Source organism: Gopherus flavomarginatus, chromosome 3 (genome assembly GCF_025201925.1).
Source record: "Gopherus flavomarginatus isolate rGopFla2 chromosome 3, rGopFla2.mat.asm, whole genome shotgun sequence".
NCBI lineage: Eukaryota > Metazoa > Chordata > Testudines > Testudinidae > Gopherus > Gopherus flavomarginatus.
In genome coordinates, this window is record NC_066619.1 from 32,034,441 (window position 1) to 32,061,748 (window position 27,308).

At 41.4% G+C, this 27,308-nt stretch overlaps 1 protein-coding gene across 2 annotated transcripts in view; it reads right to left on the reverse strand.

Moving 5' to 3' along the window:
• Positions 1 to 15,009: 15,009 nt before the first annotated feature.
• HCN1 (hyperpolarization activated cyclic nucleotide gated potassium channel 1) overlaps positions 15,010 to 27,308 on the reverse strand; it is a 298,745-nt gene continuing 286,446 nt past the window's right edge. The window contains exons 7-9 of one of the 2 annotated variants that reach the window (XM_050946922.1): positions 20,900 to 21,064; positions 20,362 to 20,454; positions 18,728 to 18,797 (exon numbers count right to left, since the gene is read on the reverse strand). In XM_050946922.1, the coding sequence (XP_050802879.1) occupies positions 20,375 to 20,454; positions 20,900 to 21,064 (245 nt within the window). In that variant the 3' untranslated portion in view covers positions 18,728 to 18,797; positions 20,362 to 20,374. Of the gene's footprint in view, positions 18,798 to 20,361; positions 20,455 to 20,899; positions 21,065 to 27,308 lie in introns of both variants that reach the window. The other variant, XM_050946921.1, reaches the window with a different exon arrangement.

A 27,308-nucleotide genomic window follows, 5' to 3' on the forward strand; every position in this document is an offset into this window, starting at 1 on the left:
TCCAGCCACTCCCCATAATTGAGGTCCCATTTCAGCGAGTAGCTGTGGATATTCTGGGCCCTTTCCCAAAAAAGACGCCCAGAGGAAAGCAGTACGTACTGACTTTAGTGGACTTTGCTACCCGATGGCCAGAAGCAGTCGCTCTAGGCAACACCAGGGCTAACACTGTGTGCCTGGCCCTAACAGACATCTTTGCCAGGGTAGGTTGGCCCTGCGACATCCTTACAGATTCAGGGTCTAATTTCCTGGCAGGGACCATGGAAAAACTGTGGGAAACTCATGGGGTGAATCACTTGGTGGCCACCCCATACCACCATCAAACCAATGGCCTGGTGGAAAGGTTCAATGGAACTTTGGGGGCCATGATACGAAAATTCATCAACGAATTCTCCAATAATTGGGACCTAGTGTTGCAGCAGTTGCTGTTTGCCTACAGGGCTGCACCACATCCCAGTTTAGGGTTTTCACCATTTGAACTTGTGTATGGTCACGAGGTTAAGGGGCCATTACAGTTGGTGAAGCAGCAATGGGAGGGGTTTACGCCTTCTCCAGGAACTAACATTCTGGACTTTGTAAGCAACCTACAAAGCACCCTCCGACACTCTTTAGCCCTTGCTAGAGAGAACCTAAAGGATGCTCAAGAAGAGCAAAAGGCCTGGTATGACAGACATGCCAGAGAACGTTCCTTCAAGGTAGGAGACCAGGTTATGGTCTTGAAGGCGCAACAGGCCCATAAGATGGAAGCATCATGGGAAGGGCCATTCACGGTCCAAGAGCGCCTGGGAGCTGTAAACTACCTCATAGCATTTCCCAATTCCTCACTAAAGCCTAAAGTGTACCATGTTAATTCTCTCAAGCCTTTCTATTCCAGAGACTTACAGGTTTGTCAGTTTACAGTCCAGGGAGAGGATGCTGAGTGGCCTGACGGTGTCTACTATGACGGAAAAAAAGACGGTGCCGTGGAAGAGGTGAACCTCTCAACCACCCTGGAACGTCTGCAGCGGCAACAAATCAAGGAGCTGTGCACTAGCTTCGCCCCATTGTTCTCAGCCACCCCAGGACGGACTGAACGGGCATACCACTCCATTGATACAGGTAATGCTCACCCAATCAGAACCCCACCCTACCGAGTGTCTCCTCATGCCCAAGCTGCTATAGAACGGGAGATCCAGAACATGCTACAGATGGGTATAATCCGCCCATCTACCAGTGCATGGGCATCTCCAGTGGTTCTGGTACCCAAACCAGATGGGGAAATACGCTTTTGCGTGGACTACCGTAAGCTAAATGCTGTAACTCGTCCGAACAACTATCCAATGCCACGTACCGATGAGCTATTGGAGAAGTTGGGACGTGCCCAGTTCATCTCTACAATAGACTTAACCAAGGGGTACTGGCAATTACCGCTAGATGAACCTGCCAAGGAAAGGTCAGCATTTGTCACCCATGCGGGGGTGTATGAATTCAATGTCCTTCCTTTCGGCCTTCGAAATGCACCCGCCACCTTCCAGAGGCTGGTAGATGGTCTACTAGCTGGACTGGGAGAATGTGCAGTTGCCTACCTCGATGATGTGGCCATTTTTTCAGACTCCTGGCCCGAACACCTACTACACCTGGAAAAGGTCTTTGAGCGCATCAGGCAGGCAGGACTAACTGTTAAGGCCAAAAAGTGTCAAATAGGCCAAAACAGAGTGACTTACCTGGGGCACCAGGTGGGTCGAGGAACCATAAACCCCCTACAGGCCAAGGTGGATGCTATCCAAAAGTGGCCTGTCCCACGGTCCAAGAAGCAGGTCCAATCCTTCTTAGGCTTGGCCGGATACTACAGGCGATTTGTACCACACTACAGCCAAATCGCTGCCCCATTGACCGACCTGACCAAAAAGACCCAGCCAAATGCCGTTAAGTGGACTGATGAGTGTCAAAAGGCCTTTACCCAGCTTAAGGCGATGCTCATGTCTGACCCTGTGCTCAGGGCCCCGGACTTTGACAAGCCATTCCTAGTAACCACGGATGCATCTGAGCGTGGTATAGGAGCAGTGCTCATGCAGGAAGCAACAGATCACAACTTCCATCCTGTCGTGTTTCTCAGCAAGAAACTGTCTGAGAGGGAAAGTCACTGGTCAGTCAGTGAAAAGGAATGCTATGCCATTGTGTATGCCCTGGAAAAGCTACGCCCATATGTTTGGGGACGGCGGTTCCAACTACAAACTGACCATGCTGCACTAAAGTGGCTTCATACTGCCAAGGGGAACAACAAGAAACTTCTTCGTTGGAGTTTAGCTCTCCAAGATTTTGATTTTGAAATTCAACACATCACAGGAGCTTCTAACAAAGTAGCTGATGCACTCTCCCGTGAGAGTTTCCCAGAATTCAGTAGTTAAAAAGTTTTCTTAAAATGTAGAAGTCTGTTAGTTATATACTTAGTAGTATATGTAAAGGTGCATGTGTTGTATTAATCTGTTTATTTTCAAGTTCTAGAAGGAAATCGCCGCCAGTGAGCTTCCCCACTGTCTGCAATTTGGGGGGCGTGTCATAAACAGATAGCTAAGGGTTAATGTTTCTTTCACCTGAAGCACCTGACCAGAGGACCAATCAGGAAACTGGATTTTTTCAACTTTGGGTGGAGGGAATTGAGTGTCTTTTGTCTTTTGTCAGTTTTCCTGCTTTTCTCTGAGCTTTGGAGAAGTAGTTCTACTTTCTAGTCTTCTGTTTCTAAGTGTAAGGACAAAGAGATCAGATAGTAAGTTCTATGGTTTCTTTTCTTTGGTATTTGCATGAATATAAGTGCTGGAGTGCTTTGATTTGTATTCTTTTTGAATAAGGCTGTTTATTCAATATTCTTTTAAGCAATTGACCCTGTGTTGTATCATCTTAATACAGAGAGAACATTTGTACTTATTTTTCTTTCTTTTTATATAAAGCTTTCTTTTAAGACCTGTTGGAGTTTTTCTTTACTTCAGGGAAATTGAGTCTGTACTCACCAGGGAATTGGTGGGAGGAAGAAATCAAGGGGAGATTTGTGTGTTGGATCGCTAGCCTGATTTTGCATTCCCTCTGGGGGAATAGGAAAGTACTTTTTGTTTCCAGGATTGGGAACGGAGAGGGGGAGTCCCTCTGTGTAGTTTCACAGAGCTTGTGTCTGTGTATCTCTCCAGGAGCACCTGGAGGGGGGAAGGGAAAAAGGATTATTTCCCTTGGTTGTGAGACTCAAGGGATTTGGGTCTTGGGGTCCCCAGGGAAGGTTTTTCAGAGGGACCAGAGTGCCCCAAAACACTCTAATTTTTTGGGTGGTGGCAGCAAGTACCAGGTCCAAGCTGGTAGCTAAGCTTGGAGGTTTTCATGCTAACCCCCATATTTTGGACGCTAAGGTCCAGATCTGGGACTAAGGTTATAACAGGCTAGCATTCAGAATAAGACAATACTTGGTGCTATGTAACCCTGGCGGTGATTCAGGTGTTATAGTTCAGCCTGGACAATATGTTTTTGCTAAAAATATTATTATCGCCAAGCAAAAACGAGGCACCAGTCATCTATGATCTAGTTATTATTTAAATTAATGCAAATGGCTTGATTTTTAGGAGTCCTTTGGAGCCGCAGTTGCTCAGTGCCTGTGAAAGTCAGGCCATTAGTGTATAACACCATCCATGAGCAATCTTTGGGCCTGATCCTGTGAGGTGCTGGAGGCATGCAGCACCTTGCAGGATCAAGCTGTATGTTAATAAGACTGCGATATTCATGCAGCAGCTCGTTTCCTACAAGTCACCTTCAAGCACAGCAAGGAAATTCTTGCATGTTCACCTCCAGCAGGCAAGTGAAAGGAATTGGAAAAACCACACAAGTGCCTGAATTCTGTACAGATCTTTACTAGCGTGCAATGATAATGATTCCTTGGCGGCTGCTCAGTCCTTCTGTGGAGATTACAACCATTTTTTTGTTTTTCTGAAGGGATAGCTTAATAATACCAGCTCTCTGTTCTCTCCACACTTTGGCAGCAGGCCAGGTTGAGAGCAGCTCTCCCTGCTATCCCTTTCAGCTCCACTGAGCTGGAGAAACATGCATATATTCTGTGAGCCTCTGCATGCAGCGTGGAGAATTTTAAGAGACAGGCACATAACACTGATTAAGCTGCCCAATGCTTGCAACCAAAAAGTGTGATTCTGACCTTGAAAGGGACTGAAAAAATGGTATTGTGGAGTTTCAAGTTTATTATCTCCCTATGACTTCCTCACTGCACCTGCACAGCGTACAAATACATTGGTGGGATTTTCCCCCCAACTGCAAGCCCTGGATTCTCACCCTGAGATCTGAAAGTCAAGGAAGGTTGGGTTGCACATCAGTAACAATAAAGATTCTGCAATAGGAAAGTTCACAATTCTGCCCATTATGCCGAGTTATTAAAGGATCTCTGGCCACAACAAATTAAAAGAATAGTATCAGGGGAGTGGCCGAAGACTCTCTCCAGTCCTTCCCCTGACAGAAGGCAAAGTGTGAAGGTTGCCTTGTCCCAGAAGAATCTTCAATTTGGGCCAAATTTGCCATTCACACTCACATTTTGCATCAATACTCATAGATTGAAGTGCTGCTGCTCACTATGAGTAAGGAGTGTGTGTGTGGCGGGGGAGAGTGGAGAATCCAGCCTTTGAACTAGTCCTTCTTAGAGTTACCCTGGAGGATAAAAGATTGGGAAGGAGAACAACAAAGACCATGGAAGGAATGGTGAGAGGCAGAGGATATCAGTCATAAGAAAGGCAAGAGCAAGGAGGCCTTTGAAGAAACAAGGCTGTCGAGCACCAACATCTTCACCTCTTGCATCCAGGAAAGGACATAGCTCACTCACTTCTGAAAGAGACCAGGGGATGAGGAGACTAGCAAGAGACATTTTTCCCCTCCTCCTCTCCAACCAGGGCCGGCTCCAGGTTTTCTGCCACCCCAATGGCAGAAAAAAAAAAAAAGCCGCGACAGCTCGATCGCACTGCTCCTCTCTTCGGTGGCAATTTGGCGGCAGGTCCTTCACTCCAAGAGGGACTGAGGGACCCACCGCCGAATTACCACCAAAGACTCAGACATGCTGCCCCAATAGAGGCTGGAGTGCCACCTTGTGGTATTGGCTGCCCCAAGCACCTGCTTCTTTACCTGTTGCCCGGAGCCGGCCCTGTCTCCAAGGACCATGAAAGGAAGGCCATTGTGTAATTATTTTCTTGCCTTCCACGGTGCTTTCAGAAAAATGCTGATACTGACAGTGGCAGTGGTAGCTGACCAAGGCGAGAAGGTCTATCCTAGCAGCCGGAGAGGTCAGCAGACCTAGTGGTCAGAGTCTGGGGAGGTATAGCTCAGTAGTTTGAGCATTGGCCTGCTAAACCCAGGGTTATGAGCTCAATCCTTGAGGGGCCCACTTAGCGATCTAGGGCAAAATCAGTACTTGGTCCTGCTAGTGAAGGCAGAGGGCTGGATTCAATGATTTTTCAGGGCCCCTTCCAGTTCTATGAGATGGGTATATTTCTATATATTTAAAAAAAAGTCACAGCCAGGGGTCAGAACAGGAGGTCAGAAAATGGATACCTGAGCCAGTGGGGTCAAGTCCATAGTCAGGAGTCAGAGCGAGGGGTCAAAACCAGAGGTCAGGAACTTGAGCAAGCAGTGGTTCAAGGTAGGGACAGGAGAGAGGCAAGGCAGGAGCAGCAGGAACTAGGTAATGCAAGAGCCAGCACAGTGCTAGGCATAAGCATTGAGAAGCCAGCAAGCTGTTGCTGGCTTAAAAGCCAGCTTGCTGGCTTCGGCAGCCAATCAGGTTGTATGGTTAATTGGGCAGGTTGTGCAGGCCATTTGTGCTGATGAGGCTGCCTGGAAACTAGCTCTGCAGCAGGTCCTCATTCCTGACAGGCAGACTGGCCAGTGGTCTATTTAAGAAGAGAGTGAATAGATGGTCATGTCAGGTACCCACTTCTCACTATTGTAGGTTGAAAAAAGGGGTTGGAGGGAGTCATAAAAGGAAAAAAAAAGAAGATGTTGCAGCATCCCATCACTTTCTAAGAAATATTATCATTCTCCCCTACTCCAGCTGAGCACTGACACTGCCAAAACATCTCCTTCCAATGGAATGTGAACCTCAGAAGTTTTCACTTCTGTTTCTTAGTTTTGAATGCACACTGCCTGAATGGGTTTCAGATTTACCCGATTTGGGGCAGCTCAGGAATTAACCTGGGCTTTTGTGCATTCCTAATTCAGGGCTTGATCCAAAGCCCACTCATGTCAATGGGAGCCTTTCCAGTGATTTCACTGGGCTTTGGATCAGGCCCTTATGACCAAACAACACTGCTGTTGAAGGCACAGCCCATCTTGGATGAAACTAGCAATCCCAGTTTCCTAGAACACAGTGATCAGAAAAGATGAACTGTTATAATTTAAAAAAAAAAAAGCCTGTTTGTAAGATATTTCGAGGAAATATTTGAAACTGACAACCCACATTTTACAGATGTGCTCCATTTAATAAGTATATTTTCTTTTTTAACTCTGCAATGTTGTTTCTACTAACAAAACCCTGCTGTAGCTAGTGATTTCAAGAAAAAAATTATTTTCAATTCCCCTCATACAAGTACTATGATGCAATCTCTTTATCGTGAAAATGCAACTTACAAATGTAGATTTTTTTTGTTACATAACTGCACTCAAAAACAAAACAATGTAAACCTTTGAGCTTACAAGTCCACTCAGTCCTACTTCTTGTTCAGCCAATTGCTAAGTCAAACAAGTTTGTTTACATTTATAGGAGATAATGCTACCCACTTCCTATTTACTATGTTACCAGAAAGTGAGAACAGCGGTTTGCATGGCACTTTTGTAGCTGGCATTGCAAGGTATTTACATCCCAGATATGCTAAACATTTGCATGCCCCTTCATGCTTTGGCCACCATTCCAGAGGACATGCTTCCATGCTAATGACACTTGTTTAAAAAAAAAATTGTGCCTGAACTCCCTGGGGGAGAATTATATGTCTCCGGCTCTATTTTACCCGCATTCTGCCAAATATAGATGTACTCCAAGGGGTATAGCCCTGGAAATTAAGTTAATAGAATTTAAAGAAAAAAATATACTCAAAACACTGTTTAAGAACTTCTAAGTAGCTATTTATTTGTTTGTAGAAAAAACACTTTTCCGCTCCACTTTCTCGAAACCATTACACAGCATCTCATATATTGGAAATTATAAAATCAAGATGCAGAAGGGAGGGAAGATGGTCTGTGATGCTGTTGCTCGCGGTCACATCTGAGTTTTATTCTGCTGATGATTCCTGTGTCTCCATGTGCTTGGTAGGTCGCTTCACAGCATGATGGAGGCATGGAATTGATAATGAAGGGCAGTGGTATAAAATTGATATGAGCAACCAAGAACTCATTAACACCTAAGCTTTTTCCTGAGCCTTACTTACATGTTGTCCTATTATATGAATATGTTTCTGAATATATTATTTGTATATTTCCTGCAGAACATCACAGGAAAATGTTAGCAAAGCAAGCTATTGCTTGCACTGTCAGTAACAAATTTTAATAAAAGAGACATAGTCCTTGAGGCACTGAAGGTAATTTGGGAATAAAATCCCATCTTCTAATTGCCCTGTCTTCTCTAGAATGGTCCTCTCTTTCTAACTGTATCCTAAAAATAGTGTATGTAGGTTCTTAAACCATGCTTATGTATTTATTACTCCTCTACCCTTCACTCATTTGCACAACCATTTTTCAAAGAGAAGTAATCAGTCTGATAGTCAGTGATTATTGCTTTCAAATAAATACTTTGTGTAAACCTTATGGACTTTAGCAAATCAATCTCAGATTTGCAGCAGTTGAGCTGGAATGGAGAGGGGCAATGCAATGGAATGACTTTTTGACTACATTTTCCTCAGCTGAGTTTTACATGTGACAAACTGGTTCTTTATGGCCTATGATCCCATAACTCACTCTGTCATCAGGAAAGAGGATTGTTATGCTCCAAGAATAGCCCTCCTTGCCCCTCACTATCTGGATTATACTGATGCCCTGACAGTAGTATTTGATTGTTCTAAAAACCTTGAAGACAAGAAGTATGGGGGGAGAGAGGGAAGTGGGGCAACAGAGACGGGGCAGAGAGTCACATTGTGTGTTTGGTAAATAGGGGATAGAAATATAACAAATATTCAGAACAAAAGATCTGGTAGTAATGGGGCTTTACCCAGCCATCTGTTGGAAAACTATAAATTGTAGCTTCAGCAAAAACTCAGAAGAAGAAATGAGATGGATGGTTTTCTGGGGACCAAGAATGCACAACAACTTCAGTTCATAGATTAGCTCAAGTAAGATTTGCAAATGGGTAACTCTCAGGGGAATTGTGTTTAATGGCCGAGATAAGCTACTCACCTTTATGGTAGTGAAGGCCCTGGCTTGTCCGCCACCATGGTCCTCCAAGGCTTGTCGTCTGGCACCTGCCAGATGAAAAAGATTGGGGACCACTGGCTTAGGGGATACAACCAATTAGATATTGGCATTAAAATGTGTACAGGACATATGTGAGGCCCTTAGTCAGTGTGAATCACTAATTTTACTATCTATCCAATTTCAGAAGTGGACAAATGGGTCAGGCATCTGTGGACACTGTATAGGATGTGGGCCCACAGTTCACTTGGAGGTTCACAACTGGGCCACAGTAGCAAGGCTATCTTGAATTGGCATGAAAGGAGGGGCATGCTTTAGGACCAGCTGATGCCTGTCTTACATGCTTTAGGAGGCAATGAGCAGCTGGGGGAGATGATTACCATTCTTTGTGTGAAAATGCTTTGTGATTTTTTAAGGGGGTCTTTTCTCAGGGGTGCTTATACATTGGTTTAAAATGCTGCAGCAGTGTGTGGGGGAAAGTGATGAGCACCCTTGGGTTGACAAGGCCAGAAGGTGCTTGAACAGAGAGGACTGGTAATTATCCAACAGAAAATATATTGGGCCCCTGAATTGTTGAGGGACGATGTGGAATACCTGTCTGATCAGGTAACAAGTGTATTTTTCACAAATTTCAGTGAGGGAACTGTTAACTATCTGGGAATCCAGCTAATACGGGCTGGGGAGGCAGCTAAGTTAATTGCTGGTACCTCCTTGTGGCAGGTGTCTAGGTAAGATAATAACTTCATGGGGGTCCTGTTCCCAGATAAACTGGAGAGCAGGTGAACTAGAGGAAGGGCATTCCCTAAGGAACCTAAGGAACGGGGATTGGGCTCCAAATGTCTGGTACAGCAGGGAGACAACCCTCTTTCCCTCATTGTGGGGGAAAGCAGCTGAGTCCCAGCAACAGGCTGGGCCTAAGTCTGAAGCAGGGGGGAGTGGAGCCCCTCCCTAAATAGGTGGAAGCAATTAAGGAAAAAATGGAGCTGCACTGCACACTTATTACCAGGTATTTCCCAGATGAGTAATAAAGTTGCAGCCTAATTAAACCACATCTCTTGTACCTTGTGTTGCATGGCCAGCACATTAGGATTTGCTTGCTCACTCCTGGGCCAGTAGAGCCTATTAAGACCTCTCTGTTTGAATTATCACAGGACTTACACTGTAAATAAGACTGAGCAGAGGCAGACAGAGGCACAACAGTAGAATTCGTAGCAAAGGCAGATGTAGAGATTTGCTGGAAACTTCTTTAGGCCAATTTCAATTCATTAGGTAGGCCCTGCAAACCATCATTACATATTTTAGGTCAGTTTTAAATAATATAGGCAAATGATTAGCTACTAATGAAAGGGAATTTAATAACCAAGCCAATGCAATGTTGGAGAGGGGGTGGTTTACATTAAAATGAAGCAATTGGGGGCAAGAGAAAAGGAACTAATTGATTAAGTAGATGATGCAGAAAACAGGAAAGGAAAATTAATGTTAAGATGATGGGTGTTTGATTCTAACAGTAGATAGAAAAATCTATCTACATCAGACCTGCTTAGTGCATATATACAGAAGTTTCAAAGGACAAATTTCCTAGCCAAGTATTCTAATCACAAACTTAGCATCCAGCCTTTCAGGTAAAAATTGCAGATAAAAACTTTTAGATTCTCAGATAAACTCCCCTCTCTCAAATCATTTAAGCACTTTATTTTTCAATGACTGCAGAATAATGTAATGTGACTGCAGCAGGTTGAAAATGATATACAATATGAAAAATCCCACCTATGGCCCCAAAAACATAATGCAGTGCTGTGCAAGGACTGGTATGATGTTATAAACCCAGATTCAGCTCAGAGATGCAGCTAGACAATCACATTGTTCCCAGAAAGCATTCTTTACAGTGCAAGTTCGTTCTGACAAGCGACTATACAGACGTATTCTGAGGCTCCATGTTTAGTGGGGCTTAGTGACTCCCAGGCAAATTTGTTCAGGCTAAACATAATTTTTTTTTCCCCAACCGCCAGACCTGAACACTCACCCTAGGAAAAGAAAATTTTGCTGTATTCTTTCTTGCTCATGCTTCAGCCCAGACATAGGGATTCTGCGGATCAAACTGGCTGGTGAAAGAGAAAAAATAGTAGAGACTATCTGCTCTGCCTCTTTCCCCAGGCTCTGACTCTTTTTCCATCTCTTCCTGCAGATCCTATCATGGCCCTTCCTCTTCCCCCAAGGTCCCACCCCTGCTCTGCCTCTTCCCCCAGATTAAAAAAAAAACAGACCTCAGGGCTGTCAAATTGCACCCAGACACATAAGTTGAAACCTGGACTGTCTGGGTGAAAACTGGACAGGGGGCAACTCTACTTAATACAGCTAAATATAAAGTTATACATGTAGGACCAAAGAACATAGGCCATGCTGACAGGATGGAGGACTCTATCCTGGGAAGCCACAACTCTAAAAAGGACTTGGGGGTAATCTGCTGAACATGAGTTCATAGTGTGATGGTGTGGCCAAAAGGGATAATGTGATTCCTGGATGTATGAAAAGGGGAATCTTGAGTAGGAGGATAGATGTTATATTTTCTGTATATTTGGCACTGATGCAACTAGTACTGGAATACTGTGTCTAGTTCTGATGTCCACAGTTCAATAATGTTGACAAATTGGAAAGGGTTCAGAGAACTTGTTTTACAGATAGATATTGAGATAGTGTGGTGGAAATTATTCCCTGACCATTACCTCCTCTGCCTAAGGCTGGGGCATACTTCAGCTATCAAAGCAAATAACCTGTTTGCATTGTAGGATGCCAAGGACTCTGAGGAAAAATACTTCCTTGCTAACAAATCAATGGGGTTGTGCTCCACCATATAGTGTCTCCCTGGCTTCTCACAGGGACACCATAATTCAGATGACCTGCAAATAAAGAAGTAGGAGAGAAGTTGACTATAGCACCAGCTAGGGATCCTATGCTATAGCTGTTCGGGAAGCATCATCACAACCTCTGTGAAGGCCTTATGAGCAGTTCAATCCCATTATTTTGTGAGTAACATCATTCAGACTCAATTTGGTGCCTTCTGTGGTGGCTGAATCTATTTTGTGTGTGGGGAAGATAAATGCTTGTGTTTCAGCCCAAGATGCTTGATAAGGTTCTTGAGGTGTGGGCCACAATGTGAGCAATAATTCATGTCACTCTAAGCTGTTGAAAACCAAATGGAGGATGCTGAAGGACATTGTTTGAACTGAAAAATACATGTGTGGTGGATGGTGAACAAGATCAAAATGAATATGCTGGACACTGTTAATGGACATTTTTCACACACGCTCACCCAGCTACATCAATAAAGCTCAGAAAACTGGAAATCAGTAAATGTGGTAACTGTACTTCATTAGATATAGAAAATATTGCTGTATATCTATATATAGGAAATGATGGAACATTTAGCAGCATTCCACCCCCCCCCAAGTGCAGACCTCACATCTGGAAGTGAGCTCCTCACCCACTCCATGGACATTAGCACCTGTGGCTGAATTAGCATTTCAGCATCCCCTCTCCCCATGAGAAACAACCAACCTTTTAAGAAGGGTCCATGAACAGCCACAATCAAGAGCTGTGCTGTAAGGGAGTAGCAGGGGTGCTCTGGGATGCACAGAGCCAATGCCGGGACACAGGGATCGCAGGCTTTGAGGATGGATCTGTGGCGCTTTCAGCTGGTGCCCCTCTTCCTTTTTTGCATACAGAACGATTTGGAGGAAGCTCCTAGATGGTATCCTTTAGCATTTCCTCTTCTTTAAGCCCCTCTTACAGACCATCTAGACCAGGGATCGGCAATCTTTAGCATGCAGCCCATCAGGGAAATCCGCTGGTGGGCCAGGATAGTTTATTTACCTGCAGCGTCCGCAGGTTCAACTGACCGCAGCTCCCACTGGCTGAGATTCACTGGTCCAGGCCAATGGGGGCTGCGGAAAGCAGCGGCCAGCACATCCCTCGGCCCACCCCACTTCCCGCAGCCCCCATTGGCCTGGAATGGCAAACCATGGCCAGTGGGAGATGCGATCGACAGAACTTGTGAATGCTGCAGGTAAACAAACCAGCCTGGCCCACCAGCAGATTTCCCTGATGGGCTGCGTGCCAAAGGTTGCCGAACCCTGATCTAGACCATGGTGTATGTGTAAAAAAGAGGGAACTGAATGCAAAGTCTGTTGAAGTCAATAAATCTGTTATGTCTCTTTCTTCCTCCCTCAGTAAGGAAGAAATCCATATATTTTTATTCCCAGTTGTCCATATATGTAGCCAAATATTTTTCTTTTTTATGCCAAAAAATAAAAAAAAGACAACTATCCAATTAGCCTACTGCTACCTTGTTTCTCTCTGAAGTGCTACACACCCTTATTCTGGGAGTTTCAATGCTGCAATGATTTTGTAAGGCACTACTCCTGTTTGTAAAGGTTATCTAATCATGGTCCAGAAACCTCACCACTTGACCCTACCACGCAGAGTCAGAATATTAAATATGCAAAGGAGCACTTGGTATTGATCGTTTGTGAAACCCACAGGCATAAATAGGTTTGTAACTTACCAAAGGCATATGATCTGCTCATGGACAATTTGTAAATCAAAACCCAATGGATAAATTGTGCACAACAAAGAGCTCAATCAGCTTTAGTTATAACATCTGCTGGGATTTATGAGACAATGCTTATGGCACAGATGCATAATTTATGACAGAAATGGTTTCTGTTTCTATATTGAAACTCTGTTATTTGTGTGACTATCTAAAAATTAAAGGAATGTAACCAGGTGGGGGGGGGTGCGCAGGGAGTAGTGGGGAAGCAATTACAGAGCTTGAGAGAAGGAAAAGTTGTTGAAATGACCACATATTCCCAGTGCAGTTGAGATAGTAGTTTGTTTAAAAATCAAACCATCTGAACCTTGTTTTCTGGTTGAACATTGTCAGCAAATTATATTGAAACTGGTTTTAAACGTTTAAAAAGAAAATGTGGGGAAAAATACTTCAGAAAGGGCAGGGACATTTTAGGCTAAATATAGACAATACTGGGAAACCTGTACATTGTTGAGCAGATACTCACATGGGTAGGCATATTGAATTTGGTGAGTAAACTAATGTGAATACACACCGATAACATAAGCATTAGCCGAGTTCTGTCAGATGCACATCAGTGAATGAAGAACTCTACTGATTAAAATAAAATTTACTGTGGTCCAGTTTTGCTTCCAGACCACCCTTAATCAGGTCGAAGGAGTAAAAGGTGTAGCTCAGCAGTGGCAAAGTCAGGTCCAAACTCCTAAGATTAGGGAGGCTTTTTCCATACATGAGTAGCTTAATGGAATTTCAATGCCTGTTTAAGTGTTTCTCCAGAAACTTGTAAAATCCTTCAGAATCCACATTAAATGAAAAAAGAAGACTCGAGGCAGCGGACCCAAGTTATGCCCTGTTTTACATATCTACACATGTTCTGAGCAAGGTATATATCCAGACAGAATTTGGCCGAATGTTAAAAAAATTCAGGTGAAGTCCTGAGTCCACTGAAATCAATGGGAGTTTTGCAATGACTTAAGTCAGCATTTGACCTTAGAATATGAGATACAAAATCACTTAAATATTAATGAAGAATGTATCTATGCAGGGAAATATAGAATCATGATGCACATTAAGGCATAATTTACAAATACAACAATTCATTCTTCTTAAAGTATTATTACAAAAAATTGCAGTTTATTGGGGTGGTATTATTCAGTATTATTTAGTATCTTGCTTCTATTCAAATTATTGGAAAAACTCCCACTGACTTGACTGATGCAGAATCAAGCCTTTCATTTCTAACCACTTCAGAAAGTTTTAATTAAAAATATGCTCACTTGAAATAGGTATCAGACTGCATACAAGTTTGGATATATATCACATGGGATATGACAGAATACAATTTGTCAAGGCGAAAACCTCTTTTTTTGAGTCAAAACTGTATTAAAAATAAACTTCTGCTTCAAATATTTGTATGTGAAAAAGTGGGACATTTTAATGGCAATAGCTTATTAGTTTAACAGCTTTTAGCAAAAATGAGAATATTTTGGAATACAATTTTCCTTTATCCTGTCCAGGAGATACTGTGTACTGGGAAATGTTCTAATAATATTCTAAGCTCTCTTTCTTTCTAAAGTTATTGTGTGCCCATAATTACCATTGTTTGCAGTGTGGTTGTGGCTGTGTTGGTCCTAGGATATGAAACAAGGTGGGTGAGGTAATATCTTTTATTAGACCAACTTCTAGCAGTGAAAGAGACAAGCTTTTGAGCTTAAACAGCTCAGGCTTGAAGAAGAGCTCTGTGTAAGCTACAAAGCTTGTTTCTTTCATGAGCAGAAGATGGTCGAATAAAATATATTACCTCACCCATCTTTTCTCCATAATGACTCATGTTTTTTTAATATCAGCAGCATATTAATTCAGAAGTTAGGGTTATGAAAAGGAAAAAAGCAGACAGTCCGTACTTCATGGTAAAACAAGACATGCTTGGTTGTAAACATATCAGATCAAATCAAATATTCATTTTTTACATATTTTGTTCAATTTATTAATAATCTTTTATATATATATTTATGGCTTTGAGCAAAGACAAAAGAAAAAAATCTAACTCGTCCCTGATCATACAGTCATTGTAAGAATCAGTTAAACTCTTGTCTTCCCAGCAGCAGTAAGATCCAACCTTTTCATTAATACATTTCGTCCTGTACAGATGTGAGATTCCATACATATGGGCTTATTTATGTACAGAGAAAATCGGTCAATTCTGGAACTAGCAATGAACATTTATATTACAGGAATGTGAGTCATTTGTTTCTTAACCTAAGTATATATACATTCATACATATATATATATATAATGTATATAATTGAATACCCTGTACCATTTTTATTGAATTAACATACAAATCCTAGATTTTGTCCACTCTATTACAAAGTCATTAAAAAGATTTTTTATGGTTTCACCGAAAGACCATGTGAGTTAATGTTTCTTCATAGTGCTTAAAATAAAATAATATATATATAAAAATATTTCACTACCAACCCCATTATACCTATTAAATGTAAACCTTAAATAGTGTCAAGGATCAGAATATGATCTTAATAAATTGGATCTAATTCATTATAAGTATTCAAATAAAATAAGGGACATTGTACTGATAAATAAATGGTCTTGCAGTGTATCCAAAATGCTTCAAACATTTTTAACAATTGCTTCCTTGTACACTATTCCTGACCACTCCAATGAATAATGTCAGCAGCATGTTAATGGGATAATTACATTGATTTGTACTGGTGAGTGGGAGTTGTCAAAAATTGTAAAAAGTTTTATTTTTTTAAAATTTGATGCAGCCAATTAAGCAAAAAGGCATAACAGGCAGCATGGGTTCAAGCTCTGTTAGTCTTAGAACATCTACTTGGCTCTCTTCTATATGGGATGTACTACAATACGTAGTTTATGATGTTAGGCCTGGTCTACACTGGGGGTGGGGGGTCGATGTAAGATTCACAACTTCAGCTACAGGAATAGCGTAGCTGAAGTCAATTTATCTTATTTCGACTTACCTCCCATCCTCATGGCACGGGATCGATGGCCGCGGCTCCCCCATTGACTCCGCTTGCACTGCTTACTCTGATGGAGTCGACGGGAGTGTCTTCAGGGATCAATATATCGTGTCTAGACAAGACACGACATATATCAATCCCCGATAGATCGATCGCTACCCACCCATCCGGCAGGTAGTCTGGACGTTACTTAATTCTATCACTGATCATTAAGGCCTGCGTTAATGGCAAAAATGCTTCCTCTGAATTCATTCCTTTCACATAGTTAGCCTGCTTTTTCTTAAGGAATATGATATAGTCTTTGTATTATAGGTCATAATGCTGTTTTATCAATAATAGTTGAATTATGACATTCAGTTTCAATTTCTATTTTACTGTGACACATCAGGCACAAATGATTATTAAAGAACTTCTTCTGCGGAGATGCTGTCTAATCACAAGATAATGTGAAGATCTGAGCAAACGAAAGAAAACATTCACAAAACAGTATGCTTTAACCCTGCTTTCTGTCACCTTTTTCCTTCTATTTTTAAAGACTTTAAAAAAATAAACCTCGTATCTATGGGCTATGTTTGACACTACATGCCATAGGATATACTATCCATTTAATTACAATATACACAGACCAAATCGTGCAATCCCAGACAGACTTGATGCTATATTCTATTTATTTCTTTTAAATTAACACCACAGTCAACTACAAAACTACAGTGAAGACACAGAAAGCACCTGAAAATCTAAATTAAGCTGTGGTTTATGAAAAATCCTTTAAATGAAAAACCTCACTTCTATCCTTAAAACAGAGATTCAAAGTCAGCATTATAGGAAATTCTAAGGTAGACACAATTAATGAATGTTTATCGTTTTCTAAAGACAAAGAGATACTGTAAGCCTTTTCCTACAATAGCTGACTGAACTTATATTGGTTTTTTTTTCACTTATTTATTTTTAAAAAGCATGCATGGAATATTTTCAGATGCTGTTTAGGGCAAGGAGGAAAAGTGATGGCATTGGTGAAGTACAAGCAGTTCGCAGGATCAAGCGTACAATTTTGCATAAAAATAGTGCATCTAAAAGTAACATTGCTATTGTAGGTTGCCATTGCATTACAATTTAACAGTTGTGCTGCTCTTAGATTTAATACATTTTAAAATGGTAAGTTAGGAAGTGAAGAGCTGAAACTAAATTCCTAAACAAAGACCTTGCAATGATACACCACACAGCAGCTATTTTTGTTAGAGTCTAAAAAGTTTTTTACAATGACAATATTTATAGTTTTCATAAAAGTCTTTTGCAATATGAAGATAGAAGTCCACCCAGTTTTCTGAAATAACAGAATGATTTACATGTTTTGAGATTACAATTATCCAGAGCAATGATAATGCTAGTTCTTCCACTGCAGACAACTGGAGTATATTTCTTCTTCAATCTAATTCTCAATGGAAAGCACTAAAATAAAATTTGGACCAATAAAATGGGAGATTATTATTGATTTTTCATGATAAATGATTTACAGTTTTTATACAGAAATGCAATTAATGAAAGTTAAAAGATATTATTCAATAGGTGCTATTTCCTAGCTAGCTTGAGAGATTTTTTTTAAGTTTATTTCCTGGAATACATAATACTGTCATTTAACATATAAAGTGTATATCACTGGATTGTTTTTGTCTCTCCTCCCCCACCCACCCCGAAATAGGACATCCCTTCAGAAGTAGAGAAATATGCTAGATTAATTTTAAAGTCAACACACATTCAAAAATAAATAATTTAGCCTTCTTTAATGAAAAAAAGACAAATTCTAACCAAGTCTTTTAAATTCCTTTTTGGATCTATACTTTTTATTCGTTATGAAGGGCAGAGCTGTCTAAAATATTTTGTTTCATAGTAGGCTGCCAGGGTCTATCAGGGAACAGGCTAAAATAGTTACTGGGATGTTCTCAGTTTATTAAAATGTCTCTGCTTTTCACAGTTAAAAAGGATCATAAGTTTGAAGCAAATCGCAGTTTGTCTCCTTCTTGGTCTGTGTTTAAGACTGTGGAAGAATCCCTTTGTAGAACAGCTGTTGATGGCGGGGCCCCTCGGTTAGGAGGAATTGCTCCTGAAGACATCTGACGGAAGAGAGCAACTCTCTGAGGGACAGTGCCTCTGTTCCCAACCTGCATACCTGGACCTTGGACACCAGAGACAGGTTGTGGAATTGAGGCTAGAGACTCTCCCACCGTTGGATGAGGTCTAGAAATCAAAGTGGAAATCTCATGGGGCAAAGAAGGCTGTGAGGCAGAGAGAGGCCTCACTTCTCTTGTCAGGTTAGTGTTATGAAGGGCTTGTGTACTCTTGTGAACTTCATTTTTCTGTGATGAACTAGGTGTCTGCTGCTGCTGCTGCTGTTGCTGCAACAGTGACAACTGTGAAGCAGTTGGGGATGCATACTGAAAAGTTCGACCTGCCAGAGGGCTCTGTACTGGCGGACTACAGACTGCAGTAGTATAAGAGCAAGGAGAGAGAATGACAGCTTGCTGGGGCGTCTGTGCGCTCGGTGTTGGAGAATGCAAGTTTCCATGAGATAGGCTGGTTGCAGTATACACAGGAGGAGACTGTGTCCTGATTCGCGATGAAGATGCAGTGGTTGAAGAGCTAGAATTCAGTGCTGGCATTTGCTGTAGACTAACTGGGGCAATAGCCTGCACCATCTCTCTGTCATGTTTTACTATCTGCTTCAAGATTTCATTCTCCTGATTGTTGAAAACTCCAGTATTGAGATCTTTCTGGAACTTCTGCAGGAGAAGTGAATTCTTCTTTCCTTTAGAAAGAAAGGGGCACAAGAGCAGATGGGTTAGCAGGTCTGGTGCCCAGTAACAGATTCTCACACTCACAGTGTGAGTGCATGCAAGGTGTTTTAAGACTGTGATAAAACACAAAGTCCATTATCAGTCATGCAGTACAGCTCAAGTCCTTGGTGTCAGGCAGTCTACATAGTAGTACTGTAATGATATTCCTAGGGGGTGAGGGATGAAAGAATTCTTCTTTCCTAGCTCTCATACTGCACACACAACCCAGATCAACTGTCTCTGCTACACACCCCACATGCTCTGTAGCTGAACTGCCTGTCTTAACAACCCCGTACATTGAGAGATACGTGAACTTTCTGTAGCAGCATGGTACCCCTTTACTTATAATGCACCATTGTTATTAAAATTATTCTGAACATGTAACCTTGAAAATTTATCAAACAACAGGGAGTGGGAAAAGCGACTAGACTAACTGTAAAAAATTCATCTCTCTCTTTATTAAGATGTCCTAATTTCCTGAATATAAACTGTTCATAAGTTATAAATATATCTGCCATTTAGCACATTTCCTGGAACTACCAGACATTTGTAACTAGTGACTACCAGACTGAGAGAAGTAATCTCTCTAAATATCTGTGATCTAATATAAACTCTCTGCTTATGTGATACCTGGTTGTGTAATAATGACCACTGTAAATTGAATAGCTGGGATCTCTTACGGTTTGACTAATAACTGTCAGTGTTCTGCCCATCTGTGAAGGTGCAGGCAGGCAATATTTGTCTCTGTATCAACTGAATCAGACATACAGGAATAACAAGTCCAACTAAATTGATCTTATTTTTTATACAAGAATTTGTACTATGTTTGTCATCTGTACATTTCCTATTAACAGAAATGCTATTAAATACTACCATTAATAATATTTATTATTTGTTAAGCATTGACCACATGCTTAGCTCTGTGCAAGATGCAAAGAAAGATATGATCCCAGAACAAAAGAACTTGCAGCATCTTGATTTGCTAACTCAGTGCACCACATTCTCAAAAGTTGGTCTCCCTTTTTATGTCTCAAAAAGGTTTGCACAAATATTTTTAAATGTATTTGCTGAATAAATGTTAGCAAAGGTCTGTTATAAACATTGAATTATTTGCCTGTTTTTCATAGTAAATATTTTAAGCAGTGTACACCTTCTTCTATGCTGCTTCTTGTGCCACTTTGACTAACATACTTCAAGCTCCCTACAATCTCCACTTGAAGAAACTTAAAACTAAATCATTTTGGTGAAGTGTTTAAACTCTACTGGCAACACCGTACTGAGTGAAAATTCTGTCTCTCTGTTCCATTAGAGTCTGATCCTGGAAGGTACTTGTGGGAGTTCGAAGTGTCCAGCATCTTGCAGGAATCACAGATTTTAAAGTGAGAAGGAACCACTATGATTATCTAGTTTCATCTCCATCATAACAAAGGACAAATAACTTCTGAATTAAGCCCACAACCAATAGTTGAACTTGAGCACAACTTTGAGAAACAAACCCAATCTTGATGTAAACATTTCAAGTGGCGGAGACTCTACCTCACTTTGTCTTTCACTTGGACATCTTAGACCTGATTTTCTGAACATCAGCAGATTCCAGCGATTTCAATTCAAGCTGCCGATGCTCAGCACCTTTGGAAATCAAATCCATAGCAACCAGCTTGTAAGATAAATGAGGGCTTCAAGCAAGGCACAGAATAGATTCAACTCCCATTGGCTTTTATGGATGTTGAAAGCACTCAGCTCCTCCCAGCATTGGTTTCTTTGATTATGAACTATATAGGGCAGGGAAATATTATCTATTTTTCACTAACCTATAGCCATGAACAATGTGGTGCCTATTAACAGCACTATGTATGATTAATAAATAACAATCTTGATACTTAAGGTATAGAAAATAAACCCCAGAACTTCTTGTCTTACCACATTTCTTATTCATAAGTCAACAGAATATTTCTGCAGTGGAAAAGTAAGATAATTTAAAAGAAAAAAAGGGTTTAATTTTGGAATATTATATTTCCACTCAGAAAAAAGTTAATGTTTTAAGAATAAAGTCAAATAGCAAAGAAAATAATACCTATTCTATCTAGTCTGTCAATGGCCACCGTTTCAAAAGCCCTTCTCATCATGGGGTATTCCTCCAGAACCTCGTTGAAATTATCCACAGAGAGGGAATAGAGACGGCAGTATGTATCGGCTCTGACACTGGCAGTGCGACGGCCCTTAGTCAAAAGGCAAATCTCTGGGGAAAGGGGACAAAAACACAAAAACACACACACACACACAGAGGAAATGAAAAAGTCAGTGAACCATGTGAAACTTCACAGCTAGAAAGTGATTTAGTGCTAACAAATAATAATTCAGTACACAACACCATTGTCGCTGCTGCTGCTCATTAAGGTTCCAGGGGTAATTCTGAAGGAGTCTGGTTCTCTTCAATAAACTGAAGGAAATCAATTTGGTTTAAAGGGAATGATTTCTGCTTATTTTTTCTAAATATATACACATAACAATTAGTTAAACTTTTAAATGATTTTTCTTAAGATGCCTGAAATAACCTATCCAGTTTCAAACTTATCTTGCTGATCTGACTCATCCAAGTAGTTCTGTTGATTTTAGTAGGAATATTCAGGTGAGTGGAGAGACTGGGTCAATATTCCAACAAGTTTGGTAACACAATTTAATGCTTATAATGAAAATAATATTAATATAATAATAAATTATAATATAATAAATAATATTAATAACGGTTATAAGAAATACAACTTTCTAATATTAGCATGGGGAAACATTTGGGATATTAATTAACATTTTACTACTTTCCCTCTTAAAGCTATATAGTAAATCTAAAGCATCTCTGATAGTAGATTCATACTAGATAACAAGAGCCTCAGTCCTGCAACTTGCTCCACATGGGTAGACCCCTGAATCCACAAATGCATGCAGTTGTTGGATAAGGGGCAAAGTTACCTTCAGATACCATACCTGTGCAAGAACATAACAGGGCTCAGTTCAGGCAAGACTCCCCACTGAAGTCACCAAAAGTGTCCAGTACACGCATGGGTATAGATATTACTCTCACATACATTAATGCTTTAAATTGACACTATAGAAGAATAGTTAATTTGCAATTTGCTAATATTCATACCTCATCATTTGCTTTGCCCAATCTTTTCCCCCTGCTCAATGAAGCTGCGTTAGTGAAGTTTTGTAGCACATAATTTGTAATGCTACAGAACATTAACTACTACATATTACATAGCGCTAATCAGAAATTTTTCAACAAAGAATTTTTTGCCAGAAGGTCTAAACCGAAAGTATTCATGGGAAAGGGTCAGTGCTGAAAAATTTCCTGGTTTAAATTTTTTTGAACTAAAAGTTCTGCTTTTGGGGTCAAAATGCCTTTTTGTTTCAAAATGTAAGCTAATTCACAGTAAATTATTTTACGGTAATGTAAAATAAAGAGATTGAAAGTGAAACAAAACATGTCAAAATTATCAGAATGAAACATTTCAGCTGAGCTGTTCTGACTTTTTCAGAGATTTTTGGTTTGCAAAAATTTTCAAGATTTTTACTGTGTCCCATTTCAAGGCAAGAAAAAATGCTGAAATCTTAAAACACTCACATTATGGGAAATCTGTTTCCTGCCCAGCTATAGTATCATAACAAATGTTAAAAACTAAATTACAAATAGATGAACAAAGCATATTGGGTAGGGTGACCATATTTCCCTATGCTGAGTACAGGATGCCTGGTAAAATTACTGGTATTCAAGTGAGTTCAACAGCAATCAATCAGAACTATGCAGTACAAACAAGTTGAATTAATATCAGGTTGACTGAGCTCCTGTTAAAAAGAAATACTGCGTAACTGGATTCTTTTTATTTACCTTCTTATCTTTAAAGTTTTAGAGTTCACACAGGGAGGGGTGACACACACACAGGGAAAGGTGACATACACACATTTCCATATAGCTCTCTCACACAAGGGAGAATGACTAACCAACCCAACTTTCCCTGCCCAGAGCTCTCTGCCCTCCATTTCAGGCTGGGCCCCTGGGATGGACCTGCCTCTCCAGGTACCTGGCACTGCGTCTTCCTTAGGCAATACATGGGTAGGGGGCATGCAGGGTCACATACCCTCCCCTGCCCCAGATTTCTGCCAGAGTTCACACCAGAATGTGGCCACCAGCAGCCTTTTGGCACTGGGTGGAGGGAAGGGACAGGAACTGCTTCCAGCAGCAGGGGAGGAAACGGAGGGAAGAGATGACCTGGCCCATGTTTTTGCAGAGCTCACCTCTTCCCCTGCCATCCCCTGTGGCTGGAAGCAGCTTGTCCCTTCCTGCCCGCACAGTGTTGAAAGGCAGCTAACACCTCCAGGCTGCTGCTGGCCATGGACATAATCCAGCCACCTCTGGCTACAGTGCGGGCAAGAAGGGGTTAAACTCTAAGGATGCATTGTGCACAAAGGGCCCAGGGAACCTGACTGCAGGGGGCTTCAGCAAACCCAGCCAAAGAGGTGGCCCAGCAGGGGAGGGTGCCTAGGGGACAGAGCAGCTCCACTGTCCCTCGGAGCAGGACCCAGGGCAGGTGGGAGGTGAAGAGGGTGTTATGCTCCTGCCCGGGGAGGGTTGTTATGGAGTCTGCAGGGTCGGGGCATGAACAGGCTGGAAATTGCTTCCCCCCACTCCAGAGTTTAGTTGAAGGGCAGAGAGGCTTTTGTGCTAATGCTGGGGGGAGTTTGGCGCACGCAAGGCTTGGCTCCTCCTGGCCAGCGCCCCGGGCCAGAGGGTCTTGGGGTTTCCCAGGGTGCTGACCCAGCCAGAGGCAATGGGGGAAGAAAGGAGCTGAGTGCTCCAACAAGGGGCTGGTTCTCTGCACAGCACTGGGAATGGGATGAGATACGGAGGAGCAGCAGGGCTGTGGGGGTGAAGCGGCAAAGTAGGGAGAAGACAGCAAGAAGGGGAGCACATAAATAGCAGATGCGTGGACAGCAAAGGTGACACTTAACCGGCTGCTGCCTGGCACATGCCCACACGCACCAGCCACTGCAGCGTGCAGCCAGTGCCGGCAGGAAACAGGGTGGGGAGTGGGGCCCTGCTGGCCGAGAGCTTAACTATTTCTTCAGTTCCAATTAATGATTTTAGGTGTTAGACTACAATGAATCTGTAATTCAACTTTCACATAGGTTTACTTTAATTACACAATCTTTTTGGACAATTGTTCCCTGGAACATTATAAAACAAACGGTAATCACAGTCTTAATGAGAAACGGCTATTTGAAAGCACTAAACAATGCTACAGACATCAGTTTATTTTTATAGCCCATTTTTTACATAACTGTGATTAAATCAACAGTTTAATTAAATGGGAAAGTCATGATTTCTACTTTGCGATCAGGGGACTGCTTCACAGATGACACCATACAACTCAAAAGTATACGGAAAGTGGATCAATTACAATGCACATGTACCTTTTAAAAAGTCAAAGTAACATATGTAGTCATAAAAGTTTTACGATAAAGATGTTTTGAGGATTATGGGCATTCATATTGACTATCTGTAATATTAAAACATATGAACAACAATCCAAGTAACAGGCTAAATGAGTGATGCTTACCAGTTATCTTCCTACATGTCAGTATTTAAATAAGTAGGTCAGTTTTCAGACTGCTACACAATATACATTTCCAAAGAAGCCTGTACAAACAAAAGTACATCTATATCTGCAGCATGTAAAACTGAATGGAAAATATGTGGACGTACAAATCTAGGTCCGCAAGCAGAATTTCCTGAAATAATGCATAAATGCAAGAGACTTTCTGGACAGGCACCTCTAGATGCCCAAATGATACAGCTAAGAAAAATTAAATAGGGATGAAATAATTAAGTTGGCCCACACTAAATGAATCCTTAGTAGTTTGGATTAGCACAAGGAAGATCTTTGGAAGGAGCAGAGAGCAGGAAAACAATAAGAGAGTAATGGGCAAACTGACTCATAGAAATAGCTAGTGCTAGCTAGCTGTAGCTAAAAGGGTAAGTTATTGACCTGTAACTGAAGGTTCTTTGAGATTTGTGGTCCCACTGTAGTTTATGCATGTGCACTATGTGCCCAGAGCTGGAGAATTTGAAAGTAATGTCTGGTGGTCTGTGCATGCACCCTGGCTCACCTTGTGTTCCCATCCAACAGGCTAAAGGGTGGGGCAGACTGATCGCCTCTACAGTTCCTTCTCTACTACAAATCAGATGGAGCTGAAGCAGAGGGGAAGGAGAACATAAAGACATAAGTGATCTCTCTGCTGCCATCCATCTCCACCTTCTGACAAACAGAGACTAGGGACACCATTCCTTACCCATCCTGGCTAATAGTCATTAAATGGACTTAACCTCCATCAATTTATCCAGTTCTCTTTTAAATCCTGTTATAGACCTAGCCTTCACAACCTCCTCAGGCAAGGAGTTCCACAGGTTGACTGCACGCTGTGTGAAGAACTTCCTTTTATTCGTTTTAAACTTGCTGCCCATGAATTTCATTTGGTGGCCCCTAGTTCTTCTTTATGGGAACAAGTAAATAACTTTTTCTTATTCACTTTCTCCACACCACTCATGATTTTATATACCTCTATCATAGCCCCCCCTTAGTCTCCTCTTTTCCAAGCTGAAAATTCCTAGCCTCTTTAATCTCTCCTCATATGGGATCCGTTCCAAACTCCTAACCATTTTAGTTGCCCTTCTCTGAACCTTTTCTAATGCCAGTATATCTTTTTTGAGATGAGACTACATCTGTACACAGTATTCAAGATTTAGGCATACTATGGATTTATATAAGGGCAATAAGATAGTCTCTGTCTTATTCTCTATCCCTTTTTTAATGATTCCTAACATCCTGTTTGCTTTTTTGACTGCCGCTGCATGCTGCGTGGATGTCTTCAGAGAACTAGCCATGATGACTCCAAGATCTCTTTCCTGATTAGTTGTAGCTAAATTAGCCCTCATAATATTGTATGTATAGTTGGGGTTAGTTTTTTCCAATGTGCATTATTTTATATTTATCCACATTAAATTTCATTTGCCATTTTGTTGCCCAATCACTTAGTTTTGTGAGATCTTTTTGAAGTTCTTCACAGTCTGCTTTGGTCCTAATTATCTTGAGCAATTTAGTATAATCTGCAAACTTTGCCACCTCACTGTTTACCCCTTTCTCCAGATCATTTATGAATAAGTTGAATAGGATTAGTCCTAGGACTGACCCTTGGGGAACACCACTAGTTACCCCAGTCCATTCTGAAAATTTACCATTTATTCCTATCCTTTGTTCCCTGTCTTTTAACCAGTTCTCAATCCATGAAATGATCTTCTCTCTCATCCCATGACAACTTAATTTATGTAAGAGCCTTTGGTGAGGGACCTGGTCAAAGGCTTTCTGGGAATCTAAGTACATTATGTCCACTGGATCCTCCTTGTCCACATGTTTGTTGACCCCTTGAACGATAACTCTAATAGATTGATAAGACACGATTCCCCCCGCAGAACCTGTTCTGTCCTTCCAATGTATTTTGTACCCCGGAATGATTGAGTCCCATTGATTGTCCTCACTCCACTAGGTTTCTGTTATGCCTATTATATCAATATCCTCTAACACGAGGCACTCGAGTTCACCCATTTTATTATTTAGGAGGGCAGATAGTAGACTACAGATTGAAACGACACATCTCAAAGACCCTCCAGTTTCAGGTCAATAACTTCCTTTTCTTCTTTGAGTGATGTGCCTATTGTATTCCACCGTGGGTGACTGACAAGCAGTACTCAAGTAGGAGGAGGGTGTGAGGATGTAGACTGTAGAGCTAAGCGGAGGATTGCCATCCCAAAGGCGGCATCAGCAGAGGACTCCCGTACTGGGACATGTTTTGCAAACATGTGAATGGAGCCCCACGTGGATGTCTTACAGATGTCAAGGAGGGGAACATCCTTAAGTGATGCCATAATTGTAGTTTGTGCTCTGGTGGAATGACCTCTTTCCCCATTTGAGGGAGTGGGGAGTTCAATAGCTGATGGCAGGGTAGAATGCAGCCAGAAATTCATTTGGAGATTCTCTAGGTCAGTGATTCTTAACCTATTATTTACCATTGTGGGCCGCATATACAGCTCTCTATGTGTTATATGGGCTGCATCCACGCACTATATATACTACCTGTACATCTAAAAAAAATAAGGTTTAGTATTTGTTATATGACAGCAAAACGATTCAAATCAATATAGTGCCTTTCATTTCAACATGGGCATACGTCTACTAAGAGCATTTTGTATTAGCAAAATAAGTGAAAACATAACTGTTACAATTAATTTATGGTAAGGGTGGCACTGCATGGTATATTGCACCTTCTGCTCTAGGTGGAGATGACATGCCCTCTAATTCTTTCTGCTATAGCAACAAATAGTCTTGGGAATTTCCTGGTTGGTTTTGTTCTTTTCAGGTAAAAGACTAAAG